This window comes from Ictidomys tridecemlineatus, chromosome 11, assembly GCF_052094955.1.
Source record: "Ictidomys tridecemlineatus isolate mIctTri1 chromosome 11, mIctTri1.hap1, whole genome shotgun sequence".
Taxonomy (NCBI): domain Eukaryota; kingdom Metazoa; phylum Chordata; class Mammalia; order Rodentia; family Sciuridae; genus Ictidomys; species Ictidomys tridecemlineatus.
The window spans coordinates 6,122,294-6,142,170 of NC_135487.1; the positions used below are offsets into that span (position 1 = coordinate 6,122,294).

The 19,877-nt window shown below is 46.7% G+C and overlaps 1 protein-coding gene across 3 annotated transcripts in view; it reads right to left on the reverse strand.

Annotated features, from left to right (window-relative positions):
* The window catches only part of LOC120890619 (beta-catenin-interacting protein 1), a 55,904-nt gene that overhangs the window by 25,926 nt on the left and 10,101 nt on the right, over nucleotides 1-19,877 (reverse strand). For 2 of the 3 annotated variants that reach the window (XM_078025239.1, XM_078025240.1), the window contains exon 2: nucleotides 2,717-2,800. Coding sequence is in view for 1 of the 3 variants with exons in the window: in XM_078025238.1 (XP_077881364.1) it covers nucleotides 2,759-2,800 (42 nt within the window). In the remaining 2 variants the exon portion in view is untranslated. Of the gene's footprint in view, nucleotides 1-2,714; nucleotides 2,801-19,877 lie in introns of those variants that run through there. The other variant, XM_078025238.1, reaches the window with a different exon arrangement.

Sequence of the window (19,877 nt, forward strand, 5' to 3'; positions counted from 1 at the left end):
TCAATCACCAGTACTATAAAAGAAAGAAAAAAAGAAAGAAAGGAAGGAAGGAAGGAAGGAAGGAGGAAAAAGAAAGAAAGAAAGAAAGGAAAAGAAAACATACACACACACATACAAATAAAAACAAAATCCCATCCCAGTCCTGGGTCCCAAGAGAAGATCTATCATTCAGTAAGGCCTAGCCAGAAATGGCTGGTTTGTGCTGCCACAACCTCAGGATCCCAAGAGTTCTGGAGCTCAGCGGGTGCTTACTGGAGGAACATCTGTTCTGCCTCATACGATCATTTTACTGGGGGCCCATGTTAGAGACCTTTGCTCTGACAATCCTACCCTCCACCACTGTACAGATTGGTGTCATTCTGTCCTTCTTGCTGTTGTAGACTTGCTGACCCCAGGGACATCTCACTCTGATTGCCCATCCAGGGGCCAGAGGTGCCATCAGGGTGTGCATGGGTCTGTGCAGCCAGGTTATTCCTACTTCAACATGCTTCCCTGGCGTTGGTGTTTATTTAAAAATTTTTTTGCAGTTCTGGGGATTGAAGACATGCTAGGCAAATGTTCTACCTCTGATCTACATCTGAGCCTTCCCCCTTTTAAAAAATTTTATTTTGAGACAGGGTCTCACTAAGTTGCTGAGGCTGGCCTTGAACTTGTGATCCTCCTGCCTCAGACTACCAAACAGCTGGGTTTAGAGGTGTGCTCTAAGACTATGCCACTCCTGGCTCAAGACGGTTTCTTAAACCGACTCTTCTTATTTTGGGAAAACTCCTGAACTGTCATTTCTACAAACTCTGGTCATCTAGTGTTTTTCAAGCTCTGCTTTGAGCTGATTCTGCCCTGCCACCTGACAGGGTAGAACGCCCAGGGCTGGATCTGGGGCAGAATGTGACCCAGCTCACATGTTCCCACCCTTTGTGCTCTAATCCAAGTGCTCTAGAACCATCATGACTGGTTGCTATGATTCTGCCTAATCTGCAGTAGGTGTTGACGTGAGAAAATTAATAATTGAAGAGAATATGCCATAATTAACTCAAACAACACAGACTTGGCAGCCACTGGAGAGCTCACCACAGCATATTGTAATGCATTTGGGGTTGTTGCCTATCCAAGTAAGCATGCTATTAAATGTTCATCACAATTCTGACCAGTATTGGAGTAAGTTCACTTGAGAATTCTTATTTTCCCTGTAGAGATCAAGAACTAATCTCCATTAAAATGTACTTAGATTACATAAGCTCAAACTGCATCTAATTTAAACATACTGTATATCTGGTCCTCAGACCTAAGAACAAAAAGTAATAATGTTTCTCAGTTACGGTCTCAGTTATCCCTATAAACATTCTGTTACCTAAAATGGGGCAGCACTTCCCTTCCAAATTCTAAGAAAATCTCTTAGGATTGCGTGCACAGTGTTGGCCATACAAGTCAGAGATGAACAGATAAAAGGATAACAGAAAGAAGCAACAGGCAGCTGTCAATTATGCAAATGAATGGGGAAAGGCAGAGACCTGTGGTTACCTATTGTGGATCACAAACTGCACTTTATACCAGAAGTGGGTGCCGCTCCGTGAACTCACATCTGATGGGGCAAATACAAGCACACAGCATGTACATTCACCCCAAACCCAGAGAACACACACCACTAGGGTGGTTCTGAGCCACTTCTCTTTTGAAGGAATTTTGTTGGTTGTCAGGAAAAGACAGTAGGAAGTGGCTCCCAACCACAGCATGGGATTCATACAAACAGCTCTGTGGGGCTCCTGGCCTGACAGGCCACACAGCAATCTCTGGGAGACACCAGAGGACATGATGCCACACTCCTGACCTGCCTGTGCATACACCTATTAATGGCCACCATGTGATCTTCAGCTTTTAAGCTCTTGATCTTACTTTAGAAGAATCAGGAGGTATAGCAGGAGGCACCCAGAGAACAAGACAAGAATGTTAGGTGCAGCGGCTGGGAGGCTGGGAGGCTGGGAGGCTCCAGCCGCCATGGGGTTCTATCTGGGAAATGCAACCATTTCTAATAAGGAGCCTAGAAAGCTAGCCTCCCTTTGACAGGCACAAGTTCCTGAATGCAAACAGAGCCACCTGCGCTCATTTTTATTTATAAACCTGAAATTAATGCTGTTTGAACACCCACAGTTATGTAAATTAGAATATTCATTTATACCCAGGGGGTCCTGGATCTGCTAGGAAAATTTCAAGTAAACTCAGCCTGCACCAGACCACTGGGTGGGTCCTTTAGATACACAAGGCACCTCTGACCTCTGGGTTGCAGCATTTCTTTTGTTTTGTCTGTTTTAAAACACATCATGATAGTTCTTAAATGCTTGCATTTAGAAATGTACACACATTTTCACAAAATTTGTAGAAAAATACAATGTCATATAATTGAGTGATTCAAAGAGTTTATATAAAATATTAATTCAGAGTCTGCACAGGCTGGCCTGAAAGTAATCAGCAGCACCACAACATGCACTCTAACAGCCACACATAGGCTGGGGCAGAGCTCAGTGGTGGAGCACACGCTCAGTACCACAGCACCCAAAATGAAAAAGGAGCCCCACAGCTGAAGAAATGAGCATTGTGAAGACAAGGGGAAAGATGAGCAGTCAAGGTAACCAGAGGGTCAGCCCCTGCTGACCAAGGCCACCCAGCCCCACCCAATACCACCTGGGGCCACAATGCTGAGCCCTTTCCTTTAGGTCCTTACCTGCTTCTGGAAATTCACTTCAGGCAAACAGGTGCTCAACTGTTAGGGAAGGCTGTAGCTGGGGAGAAATAAGAAGGTGCCGCCCTGTGGAAAGAGAACATGGATCAGGGAGGAGCCAGGAAGGCCAGTGCTGCTGCAGCAGAAGCTGACACGTGCCCCGTACGGAGGGAACAGGACCGCTGGCGGGAAGCTCATGGCCACAGGCTCGCCACAGTCCAGAAATACCTGTGTGTCAGGCAAGCCCATGAAACCTGCTCCAACACCTCGAGACAGGGTGCTGACTGCGGCTGGGCAGGCCTGTCACTTCCGGCCAAAGCAGGTCAGCCAGCTCCACACCACACACCTCCTCCCTGAGTTAGTCACAACTCTAGAGTCATCAAGGACCAGAATGAATCACTATGACAGCTGATGGGCAAGTCCTGCGCCTGTACAAGATGACATCCCACCCACCAGACAGTACCTGTGGCAAGGCCCAGGTCCCTGTGCTCTACCTCCCGAGTGCTCAGCAAACATCCACAGCCACCTACGCAAACCTCGGCTAGCAGTCACGTCACGTCACGCGCACACGGGAAGCACGGCTGAGGCTGTATACGAGGCCAACCTGGCCACGCATCTGCCTGCCCCACCCCAGCTCTTCCAGGGTGGGACAGCACTGCCTTCTCCTGCTCTCACGCACCTCACCACTCAGGTCCACCTCCCAGCCACCGAGGGACAGGACCAGAGAGCCTTGGCCCCTGCTCCAAGGCACACAGGCCTGGTGAGCCTCTGCCATCCCCAGAGCACCTGCCATGAGAGGTTTGAGGACAATTCTGAGAAATGATGCAGGGCCAAGGAGAACCTAGAACACCCCCTGGGTCTTCAGTGACTCAGCAAAAATCCACAGCCACCTATACGAACCTCAGCTAGCACAGTCGCATGTCACACGCACTCAGGAAACGCAGTGGAGGCTGCTCAGACACCTGGGGGGCCAAGGAAGAAGCAGTTCCAGAGAAAGTGGTATTTCAAAAGCCTCGCCTAAAGTCAGGGTCGCTCCAAGCCTCTGAGTCTGTTGTGTGTGTCCCTCCAATGATGGATGTCTCTGGGATAAAGATCCATCTCCCATGCTGCCACCCCCATCAGACTAACCCTATGGGAACAGGCCATTTATAGCAATTAATTACTCTTTTATTCCTCCAGATATCAAAGCACCAAAATACCAAGGAACCCTGGGGAACTTTCCACTCAGTCCCCACTCTCCTTCAAAAAGAGATGAAAAGAGAGCCTTCTCCCTCTTGAAGGGCTATAACTCCTCAGCTACCATAATAGTCAGGAATCCCTCCTCTGCAGGCTCAGGCCCTTCCAAGGAGCAAAGAACTTGGCATTCACAACCTTATGAGAAGGGGCCCAAAGGACAGAACTGTGCAGGGGTCTCCATCCAGATGTTCTATTTGTCATATAATATAATATATAATTGGGTCATTGTTCCCAGTTTACAGAGAAGGAAACTGAGGCTTGAGGTGCTGGGGGCTCCAGAGCAGAGGAGATAGCAATGTGCTCTAGGGGCTGGGTCCTGTTTCAGGCCTGCTGTTGCTGACCAGCTGAACAACCAAGTCCAGGCACCAATCACCTGGGCACATCACCATTTGTAAAAAAGAGATAGCAATTTGGACCACAGTCTCCCTGGGAGACAGGCAATGAGGGCTGGCTTCGAGGGTGTGAAGCTTGGGTAGTGGAATGGGGCCCCGTACTTGGTTCACTGCTGTATTGTTACCACCTTAAAATTCTTATTTATTTTTGAGGAAGGAGCCCTATACCGGGCCCCGCAAATTATACAGCTGGACCAGAATGAAAAAGGAGGTCAAGATGCCTCCCAGACTGCCAAAGGCTCCACAACCTTAAGTAGATGCTACCTGGGGACTCAAGAGAATTTACCAAACCACTGTAGGCACACACAGCCCTGTGCCAGGCTCCAGAGCAGAGATACAAAAGCGGGGCTATGCCAAGCAGCCTGCCTGTCAGAGATGACCACGTGGCTAAGGAAACCACATTACACATGCAGAGATAATAGTACAAACAAGACACAATAATCTCAGCTACTAAGAAGGCTGAGACAGAAGGATTGCAAGTTCAAGGTCAATCTAAGCAACTTAGGCCCTGGCTCAAAATTAAAAATAAAAAGGGCTGGGGAATAAAAAGTAGCTCAGTGGTAAAGTGCCCCTGTGTTCAATCCCTAGTACCACCCCCACACACACACACACAAAAGCCAGGTGCCATGGTGCACACCTGTAATTTCAGATGTTCGGAGGGCTGAGGCAAGAGGATCATGAGTTCAAAGCCAGCTTCAGAAAAAAAAAAAAAAAAAAAAAGAAGAAAGAAAGAAAGAAAGAAAGTGAGGCACTAAGCAACTCAGTGAGACCCTGTCTTTAAATAAAATACAAAATAGGGCTGGGGATTTGACTCGGGATTTGAGTGCCCCTGAGTTCAATCCCTGGAACCCCCCCCAAAAAAAACCACAATAATGAATCAAAATGATGTCATGTTAAGGCAAACAATCCCAGGGTACCAACCACACATCACAGACTGTACCCAGTATAGGAAGTGGCAGAGCAAGGGGGTGACAAGCTCTTTGAGAACAGTGGGAGGGACTAGCCACCAGGGCTCTAGAGAGAACTCTCTGGAGCTGGGTCCTGAAGGCTGACCAGGAGTTTGCTGGTAAGGAAAAGAGGATGACACCATGCACAGATATGCAATGGGCAATTACTGAGCACCTATTGTATGACAGGCACCAAAAAGACTCAGGTAGATCCACTTGTAAGACAGATGTCAGTCAAGTCATCCAGGACAATGCACCCCAGACTCTGTGACAAATGACAGGGTGGGAAGTGCAAGGTGCCCTGGGGCATGTTGCTGGAAACCTGACCTGTTGGACTGCAGCTATGACTGTGGGGAAAGGCCTTGCACACACAGGTTGCCCAGGTCCATGGTGAGAGCCCAAACGACAGGCTGGAGAGCCAGGACTACGAAGCCCACACAGGCTCAGAAGCAGAATGATGCCGCTGACTTGTCCTTGAGGGAAAGTGAGCAGCTGCAAAGGGCCCTGGAGCCTGGATCTCAGGGTATCAATCAACCATATTTGGGAAATGCCAGACATCCTGGGCAGTACTGGGATGGGGGGACGGTTTGGGAAGAGGAGCCACATGAGTCAAGGGGGCACTGGTGAGGGGACTTCCCAGCAGGAGGACACTTTCTATAAGACACAAGGACAGTGAGGACACAGAGTGGCCTGAGCTGTAGCAGCAGGATGCACAGAAGGCCAGGTGATGTGCTGAGCTTCTCCAGTGACATCAAGCCCTCATCAAGAGGTGCCTGAGCAGAGTGGTCTGGGGGCTCCTGTGATCCTGAGTGTAAGTGAAGGAGAGGGCGGGGCGAAGGGACCTCAGTGAGAGCTCTGCCAGAGGTGAGAGGGACAGGCTTGCAAGAGGTGGGCAGCTGAAGGCACTGAAGGCAGGGAGGACAGCTGTGTTCTGCTATACACCACCACCCGCCTTCGAGGGGCCCACTGCTCCCAGACTGTCCCCAGTGCAGTGTTCATTAAGCCAGTGATTGCTAATGAGCTTCCACCCGTCAGCCTCAACAGCCAGTACTGCTTAGGTGGCCACCCAACCTCCTCTGGCTAGACATCCTTCTCTTCCCAGACTTCCAGTTCTCAGGGCCCCTCCCTTCTCGGTATCCTCCCAAAACTCAGCACCCACCCAGCACTTGCTGGGAACCTCTCTCTATATCCCTAAGGGGAAGGGCAGGGGCACAGTTTTACCTATCCTTGTGCCTGCCTGGCAACTCTCTTGCGTGGTCATGCACTCACAGTTCATGGGGACTAGCCAGAGCCTTGTCTGTAATGGCTCTCAGCATCCTAGGCTGGGTAGAGGCTCCATCTCAGTTTTGCCTCCTCCAGGTTGGGTCAGCTGACAGTGACAGAGGGGCTTCTCAAGGTTACTACCCCATAACCTCAAACAAAAGAAAGAGAGAAGGAAGGCTGAAGATGTTGATGGGAGGAGACATATCAGAAAGGAAGAGAAGGGCAAGGGGCAGAGGAAAGGAGGGCAGGAAGAGGCATAGACAATGCCCAGACAGAAGAGGGAGGGTCAGCAACAGGCCTGAGCTGACCCAACAGCAAAGTGCTCATAGCTGGGCGTAGGGCCTGCAGATCTAAATACTCCCTGCCACTTTATTTTTCTCTTGTCTTAAACACACTCACACACACACACACACACACACACACACACACACACACACTCTCTCTCTCTCTCTCTCTCTCTCTCTCTCTCTCTCTCTCTCTCTCTCTCACTCACTCTGTACTGGAGGGGGGCCACCTAAGATAAGAATGTGCTCTAAGAATTGCTCCAGGCAAACTTATCAACCCAGAAATGGGAAGGCAGAGATCAGCCTATCCCGGATCCAAGGGGGGCCCACTACAGGCTTCTCCCAGGGCGAGGGTGGTGGCCCTGGGCAAGGGGGCCTGAGGAGGAAGAAGGCAACACAGCAGAGCCCACTAGGGGGAGAACGACAGATCCTACTCATTGCTGCACATCTGCCACCAGTCTGCAGTCCTCACTTCCAGCCATCCTTCAGAAACTAAAATGGAGATGGGCTGCCCAAAGCTCCTCTCTGTAGGAACATCTAGAACTGGTGTGTGAGCCACGCTAACTCCCAAATATTTCCTTCCATCTATAGTCGATGGAATCTGCAGATGCAGACCACCAGAAGCCCAACTGTGGCATCCTTCCAGTTGCATCAATCAAAACTTCAGGTGGGCTGGGGCTGGTGGTAAAGTGCTGGCCTAGCATGCAGGAGGCCTTAGGCTTGATTTCCAGCACCAAAAAAAGAAAACCACAAAACAGTGCATAAACCACCAGACATGCAGGGAGGAACCCTACACACCGAGGAGCGAAAGTGCTTCATGCCAGGCTAGTTCGGGGCTCCACAAATGACCACCAGCCAACAGGGAGGGGCCCTGGGGCAGGCTGTTTTTGCATATGAGACACCATCCTGGCCTGACGCCAACTGCATAGGCTTTGGGAATTGTGTTCATCCATTTCATCGATTTATGAGTACCTACCATATACTTTCCAGAATACAGAAGTGGAAAAAAACTAGTCAAAACTAGTTCTACATACAACCTAGTGAAAGGGGGAAAACAGACAATAAAACAAATATAAGCAATGAGCAAGTAATAGTCAAAGAAGGTGGCAACTGGAGCTGCCACACAGACTGAGCTGGTGGGGCTATCAGGGCGGGTGAAAGGTGGGGAGGGAGCCCTGTGGTGGGGGCCTATGGGGTGGCTGGAGAGAAGCAGCCAAAGCAGGAGAGGAAACAGAGAGCTGATCATCAGGGCCATGGAGGCCTTTGTGAGAACCTGACGTTGGCCTATGTGAACAGGGCAGCTGCTGGGAGCCTGGAACAGCCTCCCAGGTCTGACCTGGTCTGCCCTGGCTGGGGAGGCCACCCTGACTGCTGAAACAGAGAGGCCACAGGGACAGGAATGCAAGCAAAGCTGTCAGGATCTCGGATGAGGAGCATTGGTAGAAGGAGCACAGCATCCAGGCTGGGGCACGTGGTGCATGCAGACCACAGGCTTCAACATACTGTGGGGGTGGGAGGTTGGGCAGAGAATCTCCAGTTTGCTGAAGGTCGCCATTCTGACCAACCAAGATGAGGGAGACACAAGTATCGTGGGCCTAGTGAGAGGATGAAGAGCTGGGTTTAGATGCCTTAGAACCTCTCCCACCTCTTAGCCTTCCTTTCCCCATCTCTCTGTGTGGGAGATAATGGCACCTGCCTCAAGGAAGGTTGCAGAAAGTAGATAATATAAAAAGTACTTGGCACAGTGCCTGGTACCCAGCAAGTGCTCAATAAATACCAGTTACTATTATTAATGATAAGAAGACAACAGGATGGGGCTGGGGTTGTGGCTTAGCAGTACAGCACTCACAGAGCACGAGCAAGGCACTGGGTTCGATCCTCAGCACCACATAAAAATAGATAATTAAAGATATTGTATCCAACTATAACTAAAAAATAAATATTAAAAAAAGAAGTCAATAGGAGATTAAAACAGTTAGAGTTCAGTGGGGCGTGGTGGTTCACGCCTGTAATCCCAGCAACTCTGGAGGCTGAAGCCGGAGGATCCTGAGTTCAAAGAAAGCCTCAGCAAATAAGCAAGACCCTAAGCAACTTAGCAAGACCCTGTCTCAAAATAAAGTAAAAATTTTAAAAGAGCCAGGGATGTGGCTCAGGCTTAAGTGTCCTAAGTGCTCACCTAGCATGTGCAAGGCCCTGGGTTCCTTCCTAGTGCTGTGGAGGGTGGGGAATTAAAAGGCTTAAAATCAGGTTGGGGCTGTGGCTCAGAGGTAGAGCGCTTGCCTACCATGTGTGAGGTACTGGGTTCGATCCCTACCACCACATACAAATAAAATAAAAATATTGTGTCCACCTATAACTAAAAAATAAATAAATATTTATTTATTTATTTTTTAAAGGCTTAAAATCCACTGGGTATGGTGGCACATGCCTAAGATCCCAGTGGCTTGGGAGGCTGAGACAGGAGGGTCTGGTAAGCTCAAAGCCAGCCTCAGCAATGATAAGGCACTTAGCAACTCAGTAAGACCCCGTCTCTAAATAAAATACAAAATAGAGCTATGGATGTGGTTCAGTAGTCAAGTGCCCCTGAGTTTAATTCCCAGATGCCCCCCACCCCCCTAAAAGGCTTAAAATCCCCTCTTCTCTCCATGTCTTCCCTCCATGTGTACCATCAGTCCCCATCTGGCTCAAAAGTTGGGGACTGCCCTGGTCACATATCAGTGTTCCTGAAACCTCAGCCTCATGGGCATTTTATTTTTAGTTAGTTATTTTTTGGGGTACTGGGGATTTAACCCAGGAGCAATTTGCCACTGATCCACATCCTCAGCCCTTTTTATTTTGTATTTTGAGACAGGGTCTCAGGAAGTTACTTAGGCTTGCTAAATTTTAAATTCCCGAGGTGGCCTTAAATTTGTAATCCTCCTGTCTGATCCCTCTAAGCTGCTAGGATTACAGGTGTGTACCACCCTGCCCCACCCTGTAGATATTTTGGACTGATTTGTTCCTTGTTGCAGGGCTTTCCTGAGCATTCTGGAAGGATTAGTAACACCCCTGGATTCTGCCCCCTAAACACTGAGGGCACCTCCATCCAGCTGCAGGAATCAGAATCTCCTTCTGACATTGCCTCAGGTCTCCTGGGAAGCAAAATCGCCACCGCTAGAGAAGCCTGCTGTAGGAAGCAGCTCACAGGTACTCTGGCTTCCTGTCTGCCATGCACTCTTCCAACCTCTCAAATAAATAACTGTTCAGTCTTCACCAAAAATGTGCCTGTTAGGTCTCACAATGAGGACCTGGGCAGAGAAGTGACAACAGCTATGATAACCCAGCTTGTCCAGACTGGAGAAAGATGTGAATCCAGGTCATGCAGGCTCTCAACACTCAACTCTATTACTCTCCAGTATATAAGCAGGTAAAATGCACTCAAGGTCCGCAAGAGGGAGACAGGGCTGAGGGCTGACTTGAAGCCCCAGGTGGCATCTGAGGTTCTCCAGCAACATAAAAAAGGGGGCACCAGAGAGAATTTCCACCCTTTTTGTTCTCAGTAATTAAACTGCAACAACATCCCAGGCAAACCTCTCAGGCCTCAGGAGCAACGACCTTAATTAACAAACTCCACACTGCTTCTTCCTCAGTGCAGAGACTGCTCAGTCAGTGTTCTGGAACTCTGCTCCATGGGCAGAGCACAAGCAAAACAGGCCTCCTGATGACAGCTTGGCTAAGTTAGGGAGATTGCAGGGTGCACCAATCTTATGAGTGAGTTTGGGATTAGGAATCTGTCCTGAGGTTGCCAACCCAAATTCCAACGTGATCCAAAGCTCCTTCCTGCTGTGTGAAGCCAGAGGATGTTGCAGAACAATAATTATTGTTGCTGCAGCATTTTCTCAGTGCCAGGCATGGAATCATCACATTCATACTTGTCTCGTTCTAGACCTCCAAAGCCTGCAAGGCAGGAATTAGTCACATTTTAGATGAGACAACCGAGGTTCAGAGAGAGTAAGTAACTTGTCTGAGGCCTTGAGGCTAATGGGTGGCTGGGCCTGGATCTGAGTCCATGCTTTGCCTCCATCCTCTCAGCCCCTTCTAGATCAGTAGTTGATAGAAACATTATCCATTTGAACAAAATAAAATGAAAACCCACTTTACAGAAGAAGGCAGGCAGGCAGGAAGGAAGACAAGCAAGCAAGCCAGACTCCAACCTGCTGCCAACCAGAGGTCAATAAGAAAGTAAGACAAGGCAGAATAGCAACCACAGTCAGCAACAGGTCCTCATGGCATCCAGAGTGGTGGAGGGAAGCCTGAAAGGACATTAATGGGCAGTGGCGGAAATGCAATGGGAAGTATCTGAGATGAGATAACTGTATCAATGTTATTTGGGTCGAATGTGATGATTATACTGTGGTTATGTTGAAAAATATCCTGGTTCTTAAGAGACACAGGATGAGATATTCAAGGATTAATTGTCTCCATGCTTGCAACTTACTCTCAAATGATCAGTTTATTGTATCGTCAAACTTTAGCATTAGTGGCTCCATTTGTTCTTCTTCCATTTTTATTTTTAATTTTTTTTTGTGGTACTGGACTCAACCCAGTGCCTCATACATGTTAAGCTACTGCTGTATCACCAAACCTTTCTTTATTTTGAGACAAGGTCTTGCTATATAGCCTAGGCTGGCCTTCAACTTGTGATCCACCTGCCTTGGCCTCCAGAGTAGCTAGGATTGTAAGTGTGTATCATCTCATCCAGTGCCATTTTTTATTTTTCAGCCTGGTCTGTTAGGGTTTGGTGCATAAGTCTAGTCCAAAACAATGGCCTCCTGCAATTCTTATTTTTATATTTTAAACTTTATTTATGTATTTATTTACTTTTATTTGGAGGATGAGGAGCTGGAGATAGAACCCAGGGCCTCACATACGATAGGTAAGCACTCTACCACTGAACTACATCCCCAACCCTTTTCTTATTTATTTATTTATTTATTTATTTATTTATTTATTTATTTATTCAGGTACTGTGGGATTGAACTCAGAGGTGCTTTAGCAGTGAACCATATCCCCAGCCCTTTTTTTTTTTTACTTTGAGACAGAGCCATCCTAAGTTGCTTAGGGCCTCACTAAATTGCCAAAACTGGCCTCAAACTTGCAATCCTCCTGCCTCAACCTCCCAAATCACTGGGTTTATAGGCATGTGCCACCAATCCCAATTTATTTTTTTTGGGGGGGGGGCGGGTACCAGGGATTGAACTCAAGGGCACTCAGCCACTGAGTGACATCCCCAGCCCTATTTTGTATTTTATTTAGAGACAGGGTCTCACTGAGCTGCTTAGTGCCTCACTGTTGCTGAGGCTGGCTTTGACTCATGATCCTCCTGTCTCAGCCTCCCAAGTCTCTGAGATTACAGGCATGCACCATTGTGCCTAGCTGTTCACTTATTTTTGAAGCAGGATCTCACTGTTTTCCAGACTGGCCTCAAATTCCTGGGGTTACAGGATCTTCTTACCTCAGCCTCCTGAGTAGCTGGGACTACAGGTGCGTGCCAATGTGCCTGGCTCCTCCTATAATTTGTATTTGACACCCGAGAATCAAAACATTCAGGAAACAGAGGAGCCTGTAGCTGTATACATAATGTTCATATAACTGACTGATGTAAAATACCTGTTTAATTCTTGAAAACATTAATCCTATGGGCTAGAGATTAGCTCAGTGGTAGAACACTTGTCTAGTTAGCTTGCTCAAGGTCTTGGATTTAATTCCCAGTACTGAAAATAAATAAATAAACATTTATCCTTGTGATTCTGATCCAACAAGTAGAAAAAGTTCCCCAGAACTCCTCTCTCTTCTAGTCACGAATTGGGTGAAATCTACCTTTGTATAGATGGGGGAGCACCTGGCTCTTCAGCCCTTGCAGGTCAGTGGAGAACAATGCCAGCGGGAAGAGACTGTTGAGCTGAGGAAGTTTCCTGGGCTGCACAGAACACTCAGGATCCAGGGTTATGACCTTGGGCTCTACAGTTCTCACCAAGAGAAGTAGAGATTTATTCTCTGCACAGTAGGGGAACAGGACAGAAGGCATAAAGGCATGGCTGGGCTTCATTTAAAAAGAGATTCTCTTTTCTTCCCAGAGAACAGCTGGAGCCCTGAATCCTGGCCAAGTTGGAGCCTGAGACCTGAAGTCAGGAACCAGCACGCCTACAGAATCCGGCTACAGATCTTCCTCTAATTCAGCCTGACTCAGGACAGTCGACCTCTGGCAGGTTCCAGGGGGTGGGTAATGCAGAGTCCTGAGCCCAGGTCTATTTATAAGTGAATGTAAGGGCTGGAGTTCTCAGCTTGCTTCTGCATAAGAGGTCTCCCAACCCAAACTGATCTTCTCCAGGGCTGTGACTCTGCCAGGAAGTTTCCTGACCAACGGCATCCGAAGACCATGCTGTGAGCTGGAAGAAGGACTACTTACTTGGGAGGGGATACTGGGGATCGAGCCCAGGGGCACTCTACCCCTGAGTTACCCCAGTATTTTTAAATTTTATTTTGAGATAGGGTCTTGTTAAACTTCCCAGGCCTTGAATTCACAAAGCTACCTCACTGGGATTACAGGTATGCACCACCACACCCACAGGACAAATCCATTGATTTTTTTTTTAATGTTTTATTTAATTGTAAATACACACAACACCTTTATTTTGTTTATTTTTATGTAGTGCTGAGGATGAAACCCAATGCCTCACATGTGCGAGGCAAGCACTCTACTGCTAAGCCCCAGCCCCACGCCACTGACTTTTTTTTTTTAAAGACTCAAAGTGAGTTCCTTTATGTTTTTTTTAATATTTATTTTACAGTTTTCGGCAGACACAATATCTTTGTTGGTATGTGGTGCTGAGGATTGAACCCAGGCCGCACGCATGCCAGGCGAGCGCGCTACCGCTTGAGCCACATCCCCAGCCCCACGCCACTGACTTTTTAAAAAAATATTTATTTTTTAGTTATAGGCAGACACAATATCTTTATTTTATATTTATGTGGTGATGAGGGTCAAATCTAGTGCTCACGCATGTTAGGCAAGCGCTCTAACTCTGAGCCACAACCCCAGCCCCCCTCCCCCACTGACCATTGATTTTTATTTTTTTTTATTTTTATTTTTTAAAAGAGAGAGACAGAGAGAGAGAGAATTTTTAATATTTATTTTTCAGTTTTCGGTGGACACAACATCTTTATTTCATTTTTATGTGGTGCTGAGGATCGAACCCAGCGCCATTGATTTTTAACATTTTGGGTTTTGGTTTTGGCAGTGCTAGGGATTGAACCCAGGTCCTAATGCAAGCCAGGTAAGTACTCTACTACTGAGCCACATCCCCTGCCCTCAGAGGGACTCCTTTTCTCTCCTGTGAGCTAGATCATACCAGAAATACTCCCAATGTGCTGTGCTGCTGAAGTCCCCAAGAGAAAAACTCAGTTGTGCTTCCAGTCAACTTTAGGCTTGAAGGACCAGTCCTAAAGGCTGGGGATATAAATCAGTTGGTAGAGTGCTTGCCTTGCATGTATAAGGCCCTGGGTTCAATTCCCAGCACCAGGGAAGGGGCATGGCCAAGAGGTTCCACAGAGCTTGGGGTCTCTATAGAAATGACCAGAATGTAAACCTCATCCCAAGAAGCTCCATCAACCACACTGTCAATAGCTACATCAACTTTTACAGGGCCACAGTTTAAAATTCTAATTAAACTTGAAAATTTTAAAGTTTTTTTGTTTGTTTGTGTGTGTGTGTGTGTGTGTGTGTGTGTATGTTTCTTCAAAGAGTTAGGGAGAAGACTGACACAAGAGGAGGCTGTTCCAATTTCTTCATGAGCTGCACTCAGCCCCTTCACTCTGAGCCACACAGACATGTTCAGCCACCCTCACTGTCACAGGTAGGCCTAGGCAGGGCAAGCCTAGTGCTCCCAGGGCCTCCCAGAACACCCCAGGACAGGCTGGCCAGCTCAAGAATCCTCACCCTCCCCAGCTGTTTCTGCTCCCACTCAATCTCTGCTGCCTCCTTCTCCTTAATTTCCCTCTCATATTGGTTCAAATAATCAAGCTGCCTGAACTGAGATTACTGCATTGCCTCCATTTCTCAGGGCTCAGGGAACCTCCAACCTCCAGTCCTAAAGGTTATGTCTTTAAATCAACTGGATAGCCTACAGGTTGAAAGCTCAGTCCCTTAGTCATATCCCATGCCCCTAGCAGCCCAGCTCTGGGGATGGCCTTCCTCAGGCTCAGCTGGGAGCCCTAGGGGTGGCTTCCTGGGTGGAACTCATTGAAGCCAAACTGAAGAAAAAAGTTGTAAGGTGTAAAGCCAAGCCTCTTTCCAACAGGTTTTAACTGTATAGGAATGTGTTAATTTGCATAAAAATATAAGTGTGTTCATTTAAGTTGTAAACATAGCTAAGTGTGCCACACACTGGAAGATTCATGACCCCACACAGCATAAACGCCACACTGATGTGCCTGGGTAACTGTTCCTGCTCTACTACACAGGCAGCGCTGTAGCTCCTCCAAACAAAACATAATCCAAGGAAGGAGGAAGCCTTCCCCTAGGGGTACTGGGGGCTCAGTTTCCTTCCTCCCAAGTATTTAACAAGCTGATAATCAAAATACAAAATGTTTTAAACAAAGATACTCCCATGTGTTTATTCCACTAACTTGCTGGGGAAATGGTATCAAGAGGAACACTTGTAGTCAGGCTCAAGGGTGCACACCTGTAATCCTAGTGACTCTGGAGGCCCAGGCAGGAGGATCACAAGTTCAAGGACAGCCTGGGAAATTTTGCAAAACCTTGTCTCAAAATATAGTGCTGGGGGGCTGGGGATGTGGCTCAAGTGGTAGCGCGCTAACCTGGCATGCGTGCTGCCCAGGTTCGATCCTCAGCACCACATACAAACAAAGATGTTGTGTCCGCTGAAAACTAAAAAATAAATATTAAAAAAATTCTCTCTCTCTTTAAAAATAAAAATTATATATATATATATATATATATATATATATATATATATATATATATATATATATATATAGTGCTGGGGATGCAGCAGTGATAAAGTACCTCCTGTTCAATCCCCAGTACTGGAGGGGAAAAATGAGGAACAATCTTAATGGGTCACAAAGCATCATCCAGCCTGAGACCATGACAGTGGAGGCTGCAGGGAGGTGTGGGAAGACCACCAAGCACACGTTCCAAAAGAGATGGGGAGATAGCATCTGGCACTGCAAACATGATGCCACATCTCCCAGGAGGGTTTGCTCAAGGTCAGGACCACTATGGGAAAGTTCCTGGGAGAGCAGACAGGAATGGGCTTAGAGGCTAGGGGGGTTGGCATGAGGGATCCAAGAAACTGCTCCATTGCTAATGGGCACAGGCATAAGCATCCAGAACTGGCCACACCCTGGTAATATAGCTCAGGAGCCAAATCCTCACCACCCGTTTATAATCCCTCATTCCCAAAGCCACCAAACCACAGAAGCTGAAGCTCCTGGCAAAGCTGGCCCATGAAGAGCTCCCCTGCCAAAAAGACTCCTGAGTGTAGACCAAGGACTCATATAAGATTGTCACATTTCACAAAATGAAAGCCAGAAGCCTTTATAAGCCTGTATTCCCAGAAGGCAAGCAAGACCTGCTGTCTTGCAAAACTCAGATCCCAGAGAACAAAACTTCTTGCAAATTTATTTGGGGCACACAATGCAATGTAAACAAGAAGAAAAATAAACAAAAAGACTGGCACCAACACACCAGTGACAGCATGCTAGTCCTTGCTTCTAGAAGAGTCATTTAAATGACTTTTGTTATAAAAACTTTCCCGGTCCTAAACAAGATAACACAACCAAAGATGTTCCTAAGAGAAAGAAAAACAATGATTTCACAGGCTGCACAAAGCAGAAGAAACCAGAAATCCAGGACAATTGCCCAGGAGAGCCAGGAGAAAGGCAAGGGGCCTGAGTCAAGGTAAACTCCAGATGGAACAAAGTCATGTTTTTTGTTTTTTCCTTACCCTTTTATTTTGAAAAATTTCAAAGCCTTAGGAAAGGTAAAAGAAGCCAGGCATGGTGGGTGGTGCATGCATGTAATACCAGCTACTCAAGAGGCCGAGGAAGGAGGCTCTCAAGTTTGAGGCCAGCCTTGACAACTTAGCGAAGCTATAAGCAGTATAATAAGACCCTGTTTCAAAATAAAAAATAAAGGCTGGGGATATAATTCAGTTGGTAGAGTGCTTGCCTTGCATGCATAAGGCACTGGGTTCAATCCCTAGCTCCACAATAAATAAATAAATAATAAAGGAAGCCAGGCGTGATAGTGCACACCTGTAATCCCAGTGGCTTGGGAGGTTGAGACAGGAGGATTGAGGCAGTTCAAAGCCAGCCTCAGCAAAAGCAAGGTGCTACGCAACTAAGTGAGCCCCTGTCTCTAAATAAAATACAAAAAAGGGCTGGGAATATAGCTCAGTGGTAGAACACCACTGGGTTCAATCCCTAGAACCCTCCCACCAAAAAAAGAAAGAAAAGCTCAGATGTACAATGCACATCCAAATACCCTGCCCCTAGAGTCACCACTGATAACCTATTGGTATATTTGTCTAATGCCTCTCTGTGTTGTAGGCATAAGTGGGTGTATACATGTCTTTAACTCTCTCTTCCCCTGCCTCCCTACGTTCTTTTTTTTTTTTAATGGTGCTAGGGATTCAACCCACAGCCTGGCTCTTGCTAAGGAAATGCTCTTCCCCTGAGTTATATTCCCAGTCCCTTTTCTTTTTCTAGAACCATTTGATATCACATCACTTCACTGAACACCCTCATTCAGGATCTCCTAATGCCCCTCTCCTAGATACCCACAATGCCATTCATTTTCACCCCAAGAAATTAAATTATTTATTTATTTATTTCAGTACTAGGGACTGAACCCAGGGGCACTCTACTACTAAGCTATATTCCTACCCCTTTGTTTTGTTTTTAAATATTTACTTTTTAGTTGTAGTTGGACCCAATACCTTTATTTTATTTATTTATTTTTAGGTGGTGCTGAGGATCGAACCCAGAGCCTCACATGTGTAAGGCGAGCATTCTACCGTTGAGCCACAACTCCAGTCCCATTCCCAACCCTTTTTATTTTTATTTTGAGACAGGTTTTCTCTAAGTTGCTGAATCTGATCTCAAACTTGGAATCATCCTGCTTCAGCCTCCCCAGTCACTGGATTATAGACATATACCACCATGCCAAGCTACTCCACGGTATTTAATAGTAACCCAGAACCATGGTTTCTACACAGACCATATCTATATATACCATATCCAAATGTTCACAATCCTCCCCCTTCAATTTAGCCTTTACTGTTGTTTTTTGTTTGTTTGTTTTCTTCTTCTTTCTTTTTCTCCCCCCACCGTTTTTTTTTTTTTTTGTACTAGAGATTGAATGTGGGGGTGCTTAACCACTGAGACACATCCTTAGTCCTTTTTAATTTTTATTTTGAGACAGGGTCTTATTAAGTAGCTCAGAGCCTTGCTAAATTGCTGAGGCTGGCTTTAAACTTGCAATCCTCCTACCTCAGCCTCCAGAGCCATTGGCATTACAGGCATGTACCACCATATCAGGCTCCTTTACCGGTTTTTAATTGAGGACCTAATGAAGGGATCTTGATGGCCCTGGGTTCCCATTCTCTTTAACCTCCTTAGTCTGGAATGTTTGTCAGCTTTTCTTTATTTATCAACACATTAACATTTTTTAGAGTTCAGAACCATAATTTAGGATTTCCCATAATCTAGATTTGGCTAATTGTTACTTAGAATTTAAAACATTTTGGAAATAAACTGCTGTAGCTGACATTATCAGTGTTCCCTAGGAGGTGCATAATGCAAGCTTGCCCCAATTCTGGTTAGACTGAGTTTGATATATTGGTTTTGGATTAAAGTTTTACACTTACAGAGTGTGAATATATTAGAAGAAAATACAGGCTGGGCACAGTGGTACACATCTGTAATCCCAGAGGCTCAGGAGGCTGAGGCAGGAGGATCATGAGTTCAAAGCCAGCCTCAGTAAAAGTGAGGCACTAAGAATTCAGGGAGACCCTGTCTCTAAATAAAAATACAAAAAATAGAGCTGGAGATGTGGCTCAGGGGTGCCCCTGAGTTCAATCCCTGGTAGCCCCCCCCCAAAAAAAGAAGAAAATACAGGAAAAGTGGGAGAAAACTACATGGAATTAAACCTAGAAGTCGGGGCTGGGGATGTGGCTCAAGCGGTAGCGCGCTCGCCTGGCATGCGTGCGGCCCGGGTTCGATCCTCAGCACCACATACAAACAAAGATGTTGTGTCTGCCAAAAACTGAAAAATAAATATTAATATTCTCTCTCTCTCTCTAAAAAAAAAAGCCAACCTAGAAGTCACAAAAGATTTACAAAATCTAGTCACATAAAAATCAAAACTCTGGGGGCTAGGGATATAATTCAGTGGTACAAAATGTGACTAGCATGCAGGAAGTTCAAGAACTGAAAAAAATGTGTAGCTTAGTGTATAACACATCCCTAGAGTGCAAGAGGCCCTCGATTTGATCCCCAGCACTATGAACAAAAACAAACAAAAGACACGAAGGCCTTGGTTAAGAGTGGTCACTTTTGGGGGAGGTGAACTATGTGGCTACAAATCCAGGAAAGGAGGAAGATTTCGTTTTTACCATGTAACCCTTTGAATTCTGCACTATTAACTACTCAAAAAGAATGAACCTTTTCTTTAAAGTAAGTGGAATGAGGTCAGAAGATCAGAGTAAAAGAAGAGCTCCTCTGGGTAGTCCTTCCTGGCCAGGGCCATGTCTGATGTAGAGCACTTGTCTCCATCTTTATCGCTCTTGGGCCTGAGATTGGTGATGCAGAGCAAGTAGCCACCATTCAGAGCAGAGGTCAGCAGGGCAGAGGGGTGCCCATGACCTCTCAGGCAGCACCACCCCCACCCCAGGAGGGAGGAGAAGACCAGGCTTCAGCTTCAGCTGACTGGCTTCACTGTGCCTACCACATGCTCCAGAAGGCTGCTTCAGGCAGG